At 38.1% G+C, this 13,483-nt stretch overlaps 1 protein-coding gene across 2 annotated transcripts in view; it reads right to left on the bottom strand.

The window, feature by feature from the left end:
• The window catches only part of LOC122052377 (4-coumarate--CoA ligase-like 5), a 35,538-nt gene extending 22,325 nt beyond the window's left edge, over positions 1-13,213 (bottom strand). Inside the window, exons 1-2 of one of the 2 annotated variants that reach the window (XM_042613868.1) lie at positions 11,679-13,213; positions 11,371-11,548 (exon numbers count right to left, since the gene is read on the bottom strand). In XM_042613868.1, coding sequence (XP_042469802.1) covers positions 11,371-11,548; positions 11,679-12,701 — 1,201 coding nt within the window. In that variant the 5' untranslated portion in view covers positions 12,702-13,213. The remainder of the gene's footprint in view (positions 1-11,370; positions 11,549-11,678) is intronic. The other variant, XM_042613869.1, reaches the window with a different exon arrangement.
• Positions 13,214-13,483: the final 270 nt, after the last annotated feature.

The following is a 13,483-nucleotide window of genomic DNA, read 5'->3' as shown; positions in this document are numbered from 1 at the left end:
GAGCAATAGGTCAAATTCGGACAACCAAACAAGGATTCAATTGACCGAACTATATGGTTGACTGAACATGGGTTCAATCTACTAGATTCCTGAGTTGTCAAAAATGTTGATGTGGAAGGTTGATGCAATAGCTGAAGTGGAAAAGGATAAGAATGAATCTAGATAATGTGGACGAAGATACGACTTAATCCAAATAAGATAAGAGTATATCCAAATAAGGTAAAAATATATCCAATAAGGTTGAACCAATCTAGTAATGAATTTAGATGGAAAGTTGGCGATCGTTAATTGCTTTCGGTGGCCAACAACTATAATATCGCAAATCTTTTACAAGCAAATAAGTACAGGTATTAGACTTTAAAAGATTATACCGACAAATACAAAAGATGAACGAAGTGGCCGTCGATTGTCAGAGTAGCAGAGTCTGGTTGAAGTTTTCGAAGCAACATACAAGATCACAAGTTCTTCTGTTCGAGTTATGTATCGAAGCTGCACCCCGAGGCTCCTTTTTATAGCTTCTGTGAAGCTGATCCAGATCCCCAAGCTTCGGGATCAAGCTTGACCCGAGGCGGATCGGTCGACCGATCCCTGCGTTCGGTCGACCAATCAGACGATCTTCTCCCATCCGATCCGCTCGCTCCGCTTCGATCTGGTCAAGTCTCATCCTCGGTTCGATCAACCGATCCCTTGTTCGGTCAACCGATCGACTCCTCTGACCCAATCAACCTAGCCTGATCCAGTCGACGCTGATCCTAGGTTCGGTCGACCGATCCCTAGGTCCGGTCGACCGATCCCCTGGTCGAGCCCGGTCCAACCTCTGGAAATCTGTTCTGCTGGCTTGGGGGTTCAGTCGACCGATCCCGGTCAGTCCTAACCCTGCATAAAAATATTAGTTTCCTGCAAAACAGAGTTAGAACACAAACGATAATATCTAGAAATAAATTTGACAGTCTCCAGACTGTCCGGTTCTGACTTCGGATTTCCAACCAGAAACCCTAGGTCGAACCGAAGCCTACTGTTCCCTCTTCCGGGGAACGCGTCCTCACCTACTCCACTCAGGAGAGTTTACCTTTGCTCAGCGTCCGGTCAGATGCTTCCGGTCTTCATGCTGGACGTCCGGTCCTTGACCCGTCCAGTCTTCCACCCGGTTCGCGACACCAGGATTTCAACCTAGGGTTACCGCCCCCTAGGACTTTGCCCGAAGCTCCGACCCGCCAAGACTTTCCGCATAGGGTTACCACCCCCTATGACCTAGGGTTACCACCCCCTAGGGTTTTCCCTTTGCCTAACCGCAGCTAGGACTTTCCTGAAACACTCAATCATCCACATTAGATAACAATTAAGCTTAACTTTGAATCCCTTTGCCATTATCAAAACTTGAGTTCGATCGTCGGATGCTTCCCGCACCAACAATCTCCCCTTTTTTGATTATGACAACCGAAATTCAAAGTTAAGAAAAAAATGCAATAAATATCAGCATAAATTAGCACAAGCATAAGTAAAACATAAGCACATTAAAGCTCCCCCTTAATAGAAGCCCCCCCTTAAAATAATTTCTTTTTATTTTAAATTTTCTTTAATTTCTTTTGAATTTCCTTCTACTCTCCCTTTGTCATATATCAAAATAAATAAGAGAGTAAAATGAGTATAGACATAAACACTTAGCTCTTTTAAAATAAGTTTTCTTGTAAATGTTTAGCTAAGTTAGAAAATTTCTTAAAGCATTTTGAAAATTTCCAAGGTATGCTTTTAAAATATTTTTCAAATGATTTCTTAAAGCATTTTGAAAAATTTTAAAATAAATTTTTGAACTAATTTTTCAAAGGATTTTTAAATAAGTTTTAGAAATAATTTTCCAAAGGATTTTTAAAACAAGTTTCAGAGAATTTTAAAATAAGTTTCAAAGAATTTTTAAAATAATTTTTCAAATAATTTTTAAGGAATGATTTTAAAATGATTTTTCAAATAATTTTTAAAGAATTTTTTAAAATGATTTTTCAAATAATTTTATTTTTTAAGATGATTTTTCAAATAATTTTTAAGAATTTTTTAAGATGATTTTTCAAATAATTTTTAAAGAATTTTTAAAATGATTAAAGGTTGATTGCGTTTAGTTGATTTTGATTAAGTTTTGAACAATTTGAACTTATTTGAACCTAGATCCATCTCACCCGATTCTAAATTATCAATCAGGTAATCTTAATTAATTTTGTGAGATAATTATCTTTAATTTAGGTCATTTCTAAGGATTAATTTACATTTGAGTTAAACTTAGATTTTCCAATTAATCAATTAAATATGTCTTTCTATGATTGATTCCCAAGTCAGGGCGAGACTCTAGGCCTTCTTTGGTATGAGATCATCCACCCCTTCCTAGACAAAATCGCTCAAAGAAATATATATTTAATTTTCTTTTTGAAACTCCTAGATTTAACTAGCAAGTGTAAATTATGCCTAGATCCTTAAGCTATCCTAGTCTAGGCATGTATATTGCAATGAAAATAAATAAACAAGCATCAATCAATTTTATCTATTTATTGAAATAGTTTTTCTATTAGCTCCCCCTGGATCATAGCCTCGATATAGTCTATCAAGGAAATGGATCTGATCCTTAGGACCCAATAGTGACCAGGTCCAACTTGATTAACCAAGTTTGACTTGGGGGCCCATGCTTGAATTATGTTTCTATTATTTCTATTTACTAGAGATAGATATGATTTATACTTACTTTTGGTTTTGAATCCAAGTCCAGACTTGTTGTAAACGGCTCGCTGTTTTCCAAGAATCAGATCCAGATTCTTGGAACTCATGGTGAACCGTTCCAACGTGTCCTTGAGTTCTTTAATTTGAGTTTTCAAATTGGAATTTTCTTCCTCAAGTTGTTGAACTTGAGTTGAACTTCCACTTTGAATAGGCTCAGTTAAAGAACTCGAGTCCGTCACTTCCTTAAGGACTGTTATCTCCTTTTGGAGTGACTTGACCCGAACATTGGATTTAGCTAATTTCTTAAGCAAGTAAGGAATTAATTTTTGCAAATCATCTAATTGAGTTTCGGCAAGTAAGGCACTTACAGTGGGGTTTGGTCCTTCGGAAACGAATGCGGATTCGTGGATTCGCTCGGACTCGATTTCTGACTCGTTCTCCATTTCGGATTCGAACTCAGACTCTGTGTCGACAATGTTCGCTTGCACTGGTAACGCGAGGAAGCTCGTCGGTTCTTCTTCGTCAGTCTCGGATTCATCTGATGACTCGGACCAAGTTGCCTTCAATACCTTTCTTCTTTTCTTCTTGTTTGGGCAATCTGGCTTGTAGTGCCCCTTCTGGTTACAACCGTAGCAGGTGACTCCAATCTTGTCCTCCTTGGTTGTTTGAGTCACATTTTTCAATTTGCATATCTTCCATACAAGCTTTACCAGTTCGGAAATAACCTCCTCGTCGTCTTCTGCGTCTGATTCATCTTTGGACTTGAGTTTGGTTTTGCGCATGGACGTCGGTTCGCGCATTCTGCTGGTACCTACAACCAACGCAACACCTTTCTCGACCAGACGTGAGTTAACCTGTTCGTGTAACTCAAACTCTGCAAATAATTCATCTAACTTAATCGAAGATAAGTCCTTGGATACCTTGTACGCATCTACCATGGATGCCTTGTACTACCATGGATGCCCACAAGGTATTCCTAGGGAAGGCGTTTAAAGCATACCTCACGATGTCGCGATTCTCAACTTTTTGTCCGATTGCATGTAGACCGTTGAGTAGGTCTTGTATCCGGGCATGAAGCTGGCTGGCCGACTCATCTTCCTGCATTTTAATATTGTATAGTTTATTGAAAATTAAGTCGCGCTTACTTACTTTAGCATCGGAGGTGCCCTCGTGCAGCTCAATTAGTTTGTTCCACAGCTCTTTGGCGCTTGAGAAGGGTCCTACTCTGTTGAGTTCCTCCTTTGTCAGCCCGCATTGTAGCATGCAGATTGCTTTGGCATTGGCTTCAATCTTTTTCATTATGCTAGTGTCCCAGTTGATGCATGAGACTAGTTTTCCTTTGCCGTCACATGGAAGCTCGAGACCGGTCTGGATAATAATCCACATCTCGACTTGTGTGTTGAGGTGGTATTCCATCCGGTTCTTCCAATAGCCAAAGTCCTCACCGGAGAAGAGAGGCGGGCGGACTGTGCTAAATCCTTCTTGAAGAGCCATTTTAAACCTTGCACACAGAGAATACGAAAACAGAATATCCCAGGACTTGATCCTGGATTAGCAGTGCGGTATGGAATTAAAAAAGAAAAGCGAGCTCGAGTGGTGTTGCACCGACTTCAAGAAAAATCAATTTGAACGAGAAACTAGATCGGAATATAGTAATTATACTAATTCCGATCGACTCCGAAAAATTTGAAAACACTACGAAAAATTTGCTTGACTGGTGGTTGCACCAAATCGAAGCGACCCCGCTCTGATACCAATTGTTGGATCGAAAGCACTAGAGGAGGAGGACGAGGAGGAGGAGAGGGGGGGGGGGGGGGGGAATAGCGCTCGTGGCTTTCACTTTTCGTTTCGAAAATCTTACGAATAACGCAGCGGAAATAAATAAAAGACAGACACACCAAAGACTCCAAGATTTACTTGGTTCGGAGCTTAGGGCGACTTCTACTCCAAGGCCCGCGATCGTTAATCACTTTCGGTGGCCAACAACTATAATATCGCAAATCTTTTACAAGCAAATAAGTACAGGTATTAGACTTTAATAGATTATACCGACAAATACAAAAGATGAACGAAGTGGCCGTCGATTGTCGGAGTAGCAGAATCTGGTTGAAGTTTTCGAAGCAGCGTACAAGATCACAAGTTCTTCTGTTCGAGTTCTGTATCGAAGCTGCACCCCGAGGCTCCTTTTTATAGCTTCTGTGAAGCTGATCCAGATCCCCAAGCTTCGGGATCAGGCTTGACCCGAGGCGGATCGGTCGACCGATCCCTGCGTTCGGTCGACCGATCAGACGGTCTTCTCCCATCCGATCCGCTCGCTCCGCTTCGATCTGGTCAAGTCTCATCCTCGGTTCGATCCCTAGGTCCGGTCGACCGATCCCCTGGTCGAGCCCGGTCCAACCTCTGGAAATCTGTTCTGCTGGCTTGGGGGTTCGGTCGACCGATCCCGGTCAGTCCTAACCCTGCATAAAAATATTAGTTTCCTGCAAAACAAAGTTAGAACACAAACGATAATATCTAGAAATAAATTTGACAGTCTCCAGACTGTCCGGTTCTGATTTCGGATTTCTAACCAGAAACCCTAGGTCGAACCGACGCCTACTGTTCCCTCTTCCGGGGAACGCGTCCTCACCTACTCCACCCAGGAGAGTTTACCTTTGCTCAGCATCCGGTCAGATGCTTCCGGTCTTCATGCTGGACGTCCGGTCCTTGACTCGTCCAGTCTTCCACCTGGTTCGCGACACCAGGATTTCAACCTAGGGTTACCGCCCCCTGGGACTTTTGCCCGAAGCTCCGACCCGTCAAGACTTTCCACATAGGGTTACCACCCCCTATGACCTAGGGTTACCACCCCCTAGGGTTTTCCCTTTGCCTAACCGCAGTTAGGACTTTCCTGAAACACTCAATCATCCACATTAGATAGCAATTAAGCTTAACTTTGAATCCCTTTGTCATTATCAAAACTTGAGTTCGATCGTCGGATGCTTCCCGCACCAACAGATAAGATCAGTCAACCGGATCTATTGATTGATTAGCCGAAAAACCGATCTAGATCAGCGACAAGAATGGATAAGTTATGGATCGATCGACCAGATAGACTTGTTCAATCAACCAGAAAAAGGCTGTAAAAAGGCTTCAACTCAAAACAACAAGAAATTAATCTACGCTTAAAGATCTCCATTATGTGCTCGAAAGTATTCTCAAAGATCTACTCGTGCAATAGCGAAGCACCAAGAGAAGTGTTCGAGACTCGGGGCTTCCAGCCGGATCAACAAGAGTTGATTTTGTTCACATGCTTATAATTTAGTATTGTTACTCTCATCTTGATTGTATCTTCCATAAATTTATAAGAGAATTCACTGCCTCCGGAATGAAAAAGATAGGGGACAATGTTTCGTATGTAGGCCTTGGACATAGCACCTTCGGGGGTATGAACCAAGTAAAAAATCCCCTCTATCCTTCTCAATGATCCTACAATTAATATCAAAGTCAGGTTGGCTCTTGATTGAACTAATCGCTAAGGAAGCAAGTAAACTAAAGGTATGGATTTAAAGTTTAAATTTTGCATAATTTGTTTAAGCCAAAGAGGACACTACAAAAATAAGTGTCCTACTATTAAGATTTGATCTGCACAACCAACGACAAAGGAGGAATCGATATTAGAGTCTAGAAAAGCAAAGAGCACATCATGTGCTTCAAATGTAAGCAAACTGCTCATTACAAAAATCAATGCCCACAAACGAAGTCCAAAAATCTAGGGGGAACTATCCAGATTAGTAAATTTAAGATTTATGAAAATGCTCTTTTTGAAATGCATATTAGTTAGATTTATGAAAATGCTCTTTTTGAAATGCATATTAGTTATAATTTAGTTAATTATAGTTTAGAACCGGTTAAAAAATAGATAAGTTAGATAATTCATATATAAATCAATTTAATCAAAATTCCAATCTAATTAGTCAAGAATTTGATCAAATTACTTTGATCATGCCAATAAAAATATTGATTTGGTCAATCAAAATCAAATCAATATAAATGACTTTAGATTTTGACCAAATTGACATTCAAAATTAATAATTTAATTAATGAAGATAATCTTAAATTGGCAAAGTCAAATCTAATTAATTTAAATATTAAAAATAAAAAATAAGATTTAAAATTTTAAAAATATTTCAAAAATTCAAAAGAAATTTTTTCAAATTTTAAAAAGCCCATTCAAAGTTTAAAATCTGAATTCAAATGTGAAAAATAAGAAAATAAATTTTCAAATTTAAAAAAAAATCAAATTAAATTTTAAAAATTCAAATTATATTTTAAAAATTAAAATTTAATTTTAAAAATCATGAAAACACAAAAAAAAATCAAATTTTAAAAAGACTAATCCAAATCTTAAAAATTCAAATTTAAATTATAAAATTAGTTTTCAAAAATTTAAATTTTAAACTTTAAAAATTATTTTAAATTTAAAATTCGAAAATTACAAGTTTGGAAAAAGAAAATTAGAACTTACAAACAAAATTAATAATTTTACAAACATTTGAAATATAGACTTGATTTACATATCTAAGTCAAACTTAAAATTCCTAAACCTAACTTTTTATTATGAAACTATTCAATAAATTAATATCCAACAAAATAATAAACCTAGTAAAAATCAATATATGTCAAAATGAGTTGGCACATTCGTGAGTTAACACGAAATGTATTAAATCGAGCATTTGATACATTATTAGAAACTTATATTATGACTTATTTAACTTGATTGATTTACTTGCTTCACTTGACATGCTCATGTATACTTTAATTATTTGCAATATATCATATTTCACATACTATGCATTTATGTCCATGTGGTTATTGCTTAGACTAAGTGCATGTCTAGATTAGATAAGATGTATCTTATCTGGTGCACCTTGCTAAATTGAACTAGCCGAAACTAATTCACCACATTCCAAACTAGTTAGACTAGATTTGTACTAAGTTGATCAATGCGTAACTTCTTATATTAGTTTTGTCAAAGGAAATGGTCGTGGATCCGAACATCGCCATGATCTGGAAGCTGATTTAAGAAAATCTACTTAACTGACCCAAAGTTAAACCTAAATCTAGCCAAGGTCAAACACTCTTCTCAATTCAAACTTAATCTTAATCACCTAAAATTGATAAATGTTAGAAAAACATAAATTGAAAAATATTTTTAAAAAATTCTAAATTTATTTTTTTAATTATTTCCAAAATATTAATGTCTAATTTAAATTAATGCTTGATTCAGTGTAAGTATATGTGTCTTTTCAAAAAAAAAATTATACATCTTGAAAATGATGATTGTTGACCACCATTTAAATTTAGGTCAACTTTGAACTCTTACACATAGGTATGTTGTCAGATTAAGAGGGAGACCCTATGAAAGACTCGATTTTAAAATGAATTTTCAAATTTGACACAATATTTTAAAAGTTGTTTGGAAAATAATTTTTAAAATTTTGACAACGATTTTAAAAATATTTTCAAATATGTTTCAAAATTTATATCGGAAAATATATTGAAATTTATTTATTTATTTTTGAAAATGTGTTTTAACACTACTTTCAAAAATTTATTGAAATTACTCATTAAAAATTACTTCCAAAATTTTTTGAAAATCATATTACGCAAAATTTTAAAAATATTTTGAAAATGAAGATTCTGAAAAAACCTTAATTTTTAAAAATATTTTGAAAGGTAATTTCAAAATGAGAATTTTTTTTGAAAAGTTTAGTCTTTCAAAAAAGTATGAAAAGTAATTTTGAGTAAGGGAATTGTTGGGACCAAAGAAATTTAGATATCTCAATAATGGTATGATATTGTCCATTTTAGGCTTAAACTCTCATGGTTTTATTTTTGAGCTCTTGCCAAAATGTCTTATACTAATGGAGATATCTTTTCCTTATAAACCCATGATCTTTCCTATGTGTTTTCAATATGGGATTTTGTTTGCAATCTTACAACCCCAACAATCCCCCACAAATAAAGGACCACAAGACCCCTCAAGCGGAAAGCCTACCCATTTGGCATTCGTTCCTCGACCTACCAAGTCTTCCTGCCCCTCGATCCAACTGACCTACAAAGTCTTCTTGCCTCTCGGTCCACCCGACCTATTAGGACTCCCCACCTAATGTCTAGTCCTCTTGATCCGGACATGGGAGCCCCTATTTTTTTTTGTTTGAGGTCAATACTCTATTCACATAGCTTGATTAAATCATAACTCTTATGCACAGTTCTGACAATCCGGACTCTAATACAAATTGTTAAAATAGAAGAAATTTAGATATCTCTACAATGGTATGATATTGTCCACTTTGTGCTTAAGCCCTCATGATTTTATTTTTGGGCTCTTCCCAAAATGCCTCATACCAATGAAAATATCTTTCCCTTATAAGTCCATGATCTTTTCTATGTGTTTTCAATGTAAGACTTTGTTTACAACCTTACAACTCCAATGGGAATTTTGTCGGTGCAATATCTAAAGAGATCCTTAAGAGTCATAAAATTAGATAAATTATTCTTTTTTATGTATGTAATAGTGGGGAGAAAAATAATTTAAATTAGAAACCCTAATTCTTTTGAGTTTGGCATAAGACCTGAGTCTAACTTAAACATATTATCAAACATTAAAATAGGAAAAAAAAAGAGAGACGGTTGATGCAATTAGCCTCTAGAATTTTAACGTTTGATAATATTTACGTGTCTAGTCAAGTTTAACCAAGAGTTGATCCAAACAGGTTAAAGATAACTAGATGTTTGGAAGTGAGTAAGTAAAAAATCCTGATAGGTCAGGGTTAACCTAGGCAAAGGGAAAGTATAGTCAGGTCAAGGTTGACCGAATGACTAATAATGAAAAAGTCCAAACAAGTTAAGGGTGATTGAATGCTTAACAAGGGTAAAGTTTAGGCCGGTCAAAATTGACCTGATGACTAACAAAGAGAAAGTCCAATTATGTCAAGGATGATTGAGTGCCTTATAAGTGACAAGTTCAAGCAGGTCAAGGTGGTTAGACGTTTGGCAATTAAGTGAAAATCTCAAGGGAATGAACCTTAGGTGGTGAGAAGTTTTAAAGGAGTGAACTTAAAACAAAGAAAAAAAATCTAAAGGAGTAAACCTTAAGGGGTGCGAAATGCTGGAGGAGTGAACTCCAAGCAAGTGAGACCAGTAGGTCATATTAAGGCGATTTTAACGAACGAGCTATACTATCGATTGAAACATAGGTTCGATCGAGCTGTCAAAAATGTTGGCGTGGAAGTTGATGTGGCAAAGGATAAGGATAAGTCCAGATGATGTGGGTGAAGATAAAGCTTAATCTAATAGTAGATCCAAATAAGACTTAATCCAAATAAAGCTTGATCTAGATAAGGTAAAAACATATCCAAATAAGGCTGAAGATCCAGCGAATGAACTTGGATGGGAAGCAGGCTTGGATATGATTAGTCAACCAGATCTGATGATCGATTGACTGAAAAACTGATCTAGATCAACAACGAGAATGGATAAGCTGTGGATAGGTGGACCAGATAGGCTTGTTCAATCAAGCGGAAAAAGGATGTAAAAAGGCTTCGATTGAGAACAACAAGAAATTAATCTACTCTCAAAGATCTCCATTATGTGCAAGTATTTTCAAAAATATGCTCATGCGATCGAGAAGCACTAGGAGGAGTGTCCAAGACTCAAAAGCATCAAAAATAGAATTTTCATCAGATCTAACTCGATGATGTTGTAATTCAAGGATAAGCTAAATGAAAACTGCTTGTGAGTTTGATTCGCCTAAATCGCAACCCAAATTTTTTCTTTTTTTTTTTAAAAAACTTTTTGACAATCTCGTGGATTGGCCTGCCTAACCCGTGATCCACCTTGGGTTGAGAATTTTTCAGCCAGTCAGGATGGTGGGTCAACCCGTCGCAACCACCATATAATGGGTTTCTGACGGATCATCCCGTCATGGGTTGGCCAGTTTGACAGCACTAAACTTGTAGTTTAATACAACAAAAGTTATAGTCAAAACTACCATAATTGCAGTAATTTGTAACGTTTTTAATTAAAATTGCTCCAATAATTTGACTAATTTTGATTTAGTTTTGATTTAACCAATATTTGAGTAGTTTTAATTTTATTTAGTCAAAACATAAAAAAAAAAGGCCCCTTAGTCTTATTATCTTCAAAATGGAAATCCATTTTACAAAACTAAAAAATGCACCCATTATATTTTTCATTCCCAAAATACTTTTTTTCTAATATTATTGTAACAACTTTGCAAAACTACTCCAACATGGGGTAAAAGTTGCTCTAAATCATTTTGATTACATTATAGTAATTTTAATCAAAACTATTATAACAGCTTTAAGTCAAAATTACTATAATTGATTGATTATAATAATTTTGATCAAAATTATTCCGACTAATTTTAATTAAGTTGAATTAATTTTGATAAAATTTGAACAGTTTGAATTAATAATTTAAGCAGTTTTAGTTTTAGCGTTGATTATAATTATTTAGTAATTTTAAGATGTCAAAGAAACTTTAATCAAATTTATTTTTAGATAAAATAAAGATTTCCTTTTGATTTTAGTTTTTTTTTTGTTTTTAATTGCAGTAACTAGTAAGAGACGAGCTAAACTAAAGATGCACTGGCGGCGGTACCTTTCATGATTGTGGGGCCACGAAGCCAAAGCTCCCCTCTCTGACCGGGTCCCAGAGACTCCCCAGTGGCGGGGTCCACGATCCTGGCCTCCGTGATCGCTGAGATCCGCCCTGTAGAACCATTCCTGGGATCGTCCGTTCCCGCAATCCCACCGGATGACTCAGTCAAACCATACCCCTGTCCGATCACCCGAAAAGAAAACCGCCGTCAGTTTCGCTGTAATTCTGTTCAACCGTTTCTTGCTTTAATTTCTTTTTTTTTTTAATAAAAAAAATGTTTTGGGGATTTAATGTCGGGCAACACGAACCTTGCCCATCTTGACGCTTGGGAAGCGGGCGGCAAAGCTCTCCGCTACCTCCCGAACAAGCGGGGCACCACCGCATACCAGAAGCTTCAGGGAGGAGAGATCTCGGCCTACCACAGCGGGCGACTTGGCCATCGCCAGAACCAGAGGCGGCGACACCAGCATGAGGTTCACTTGGTACCGCTCCACCGCCGCGAGCATTGCGCTGAAGTCGAATCGCTCCATCAGCACGGCCGTCTCCCCCAGCGTCACCTCGCGGAGTACCACGGAGTATCCGAACACGTGGAAGAGAGGGACCGTGATGAGAGCCACCGGCGGCTCCGCATCTTTCTCCTTCGCCACTTGCGCCGCGGCGTGGTTGGATGCGATCTGGGCGACGAGGTTGCGGTGGGATAGAGCTACGCCCTTCACCTTCCCCATCGTCCCCGACGAACAGAGGATCGCCGCGGTGTCCGATTGCAGTATCTCTAACGGAGGCAGCGGTGCCGGATTGGGGTCGAAGAAGGACCGGAATCGCGGGGAGTCTAGGAGGAGAATAGGAATATGGGGCGGAAGCTTGGGCGCAGTGGCAGCGGTGGCAAAGGCGACGGAGGGGTTGGAAAAGCGAATTTGGTGGGCAATCTCGGCAGGAGTGCTGAGGGGGTTGGCTGGGGAGACTATGGCGCCGATGGAGAGGAGGGCCAGGTAGAGGACGGGGATGTCGAGCCCGGGAGGGGAGATGAGGAACGCGACGTGGCCCTTGGAAAGACCGGCTCGAGAGCGGAGGGCGGAGGCGAGGTTCCGGATGCGAGCGAGGAGGTCTGGGTAGGTGACGGAGGCTCCGGTGGCGGCGTCGATTAAGGCGGGTTGGTCGGGAAGGGGGGAGGGGAGGAGGGAGAGGGAGAAGGAAGCGGCATTCAAGGGGACGGAATCTGGTGGAAGGGGGACGGGTCGTCGGAGGCTGTGGAATATCTTGGTTTCGCTGCAGAAGCCGCTCCGCGGATCTACAGCGGGCGCCGAAGGAGGAATTCCCTCCGACGTCTCCATGGCAAGTCAAGAGGAGGAGGAGCCGGAGGAGCAGGAGAAGGTAAAGGTAGTAGTAGTGAGACGTAGAGATGCAATTGTTGAGAATCTAGATTTCAGAGTTCATGCGACTAAAAAACACACAAGAAAATCAAACAAGCAGGATAAAAAGTATGCGGACGTTTTAGGAGACATATATACACATATGGTATGCGGACTTTCTTTTTTTTTTAATAGGGACAGGCATGCTGACGTTTTCGGAGACAGATGGACAGACACAGGTACCCAACGAGCGCGGATGTTTTTGGTCCGCAAAATGTGTATTGGAGAATAGGCCGCTCTCGTTTATTGAGGGAGAGTAATGGTTCCTATTTATTTTACATATGGTTATCATTTTCTATTAATGATGAAAAATGATGTATCATCTTATCCATATTTTACAGATTAGAAGATCTCAACAAAATACGAAACTGCGTCGAATAAGAAGTGCACGTGGTGTAAATGGTCCATCGTGGCCGGTGCTGCTATTAATGCGATTCCCGTGAATGGTCAATTGCGTCAGGTGAGCAATAGGCCTCATCCGAATGAAAATAATAATATTATATTTATTGATTAGTAATTCTTGCACAATTATCACGAACAAGATTATTATATTATTTTTTAAAAAAGAAAATCATAAATTTATAAAATTATTTGATTTATATAATAAAAAATATTAATTAATTATTAATTAATTAATTAATATATAATAAAAAATTATAAATTAATTAATAAATAATGTGCATTTTTTTAATTATTGGAAATAA

The sequence above is a fragment of the Zingiber officinale genome, chromosome 3A (assembly GCF_018446385.1).
Source record: "Zingiber officinale cultivar Zhangliang chromosome 3A, Zo_v1.1, whole genome shotgun sequence".
NCBI lineage: Eukaryota > Viridiplantae > Streptophyta > Magnoliopsida > Zingiberales > Zingiberaceae > Zingiber > Zingiber officinale.
This window is presented reverse-complemented; position numbering and strand designations above follow the sequence as displayed.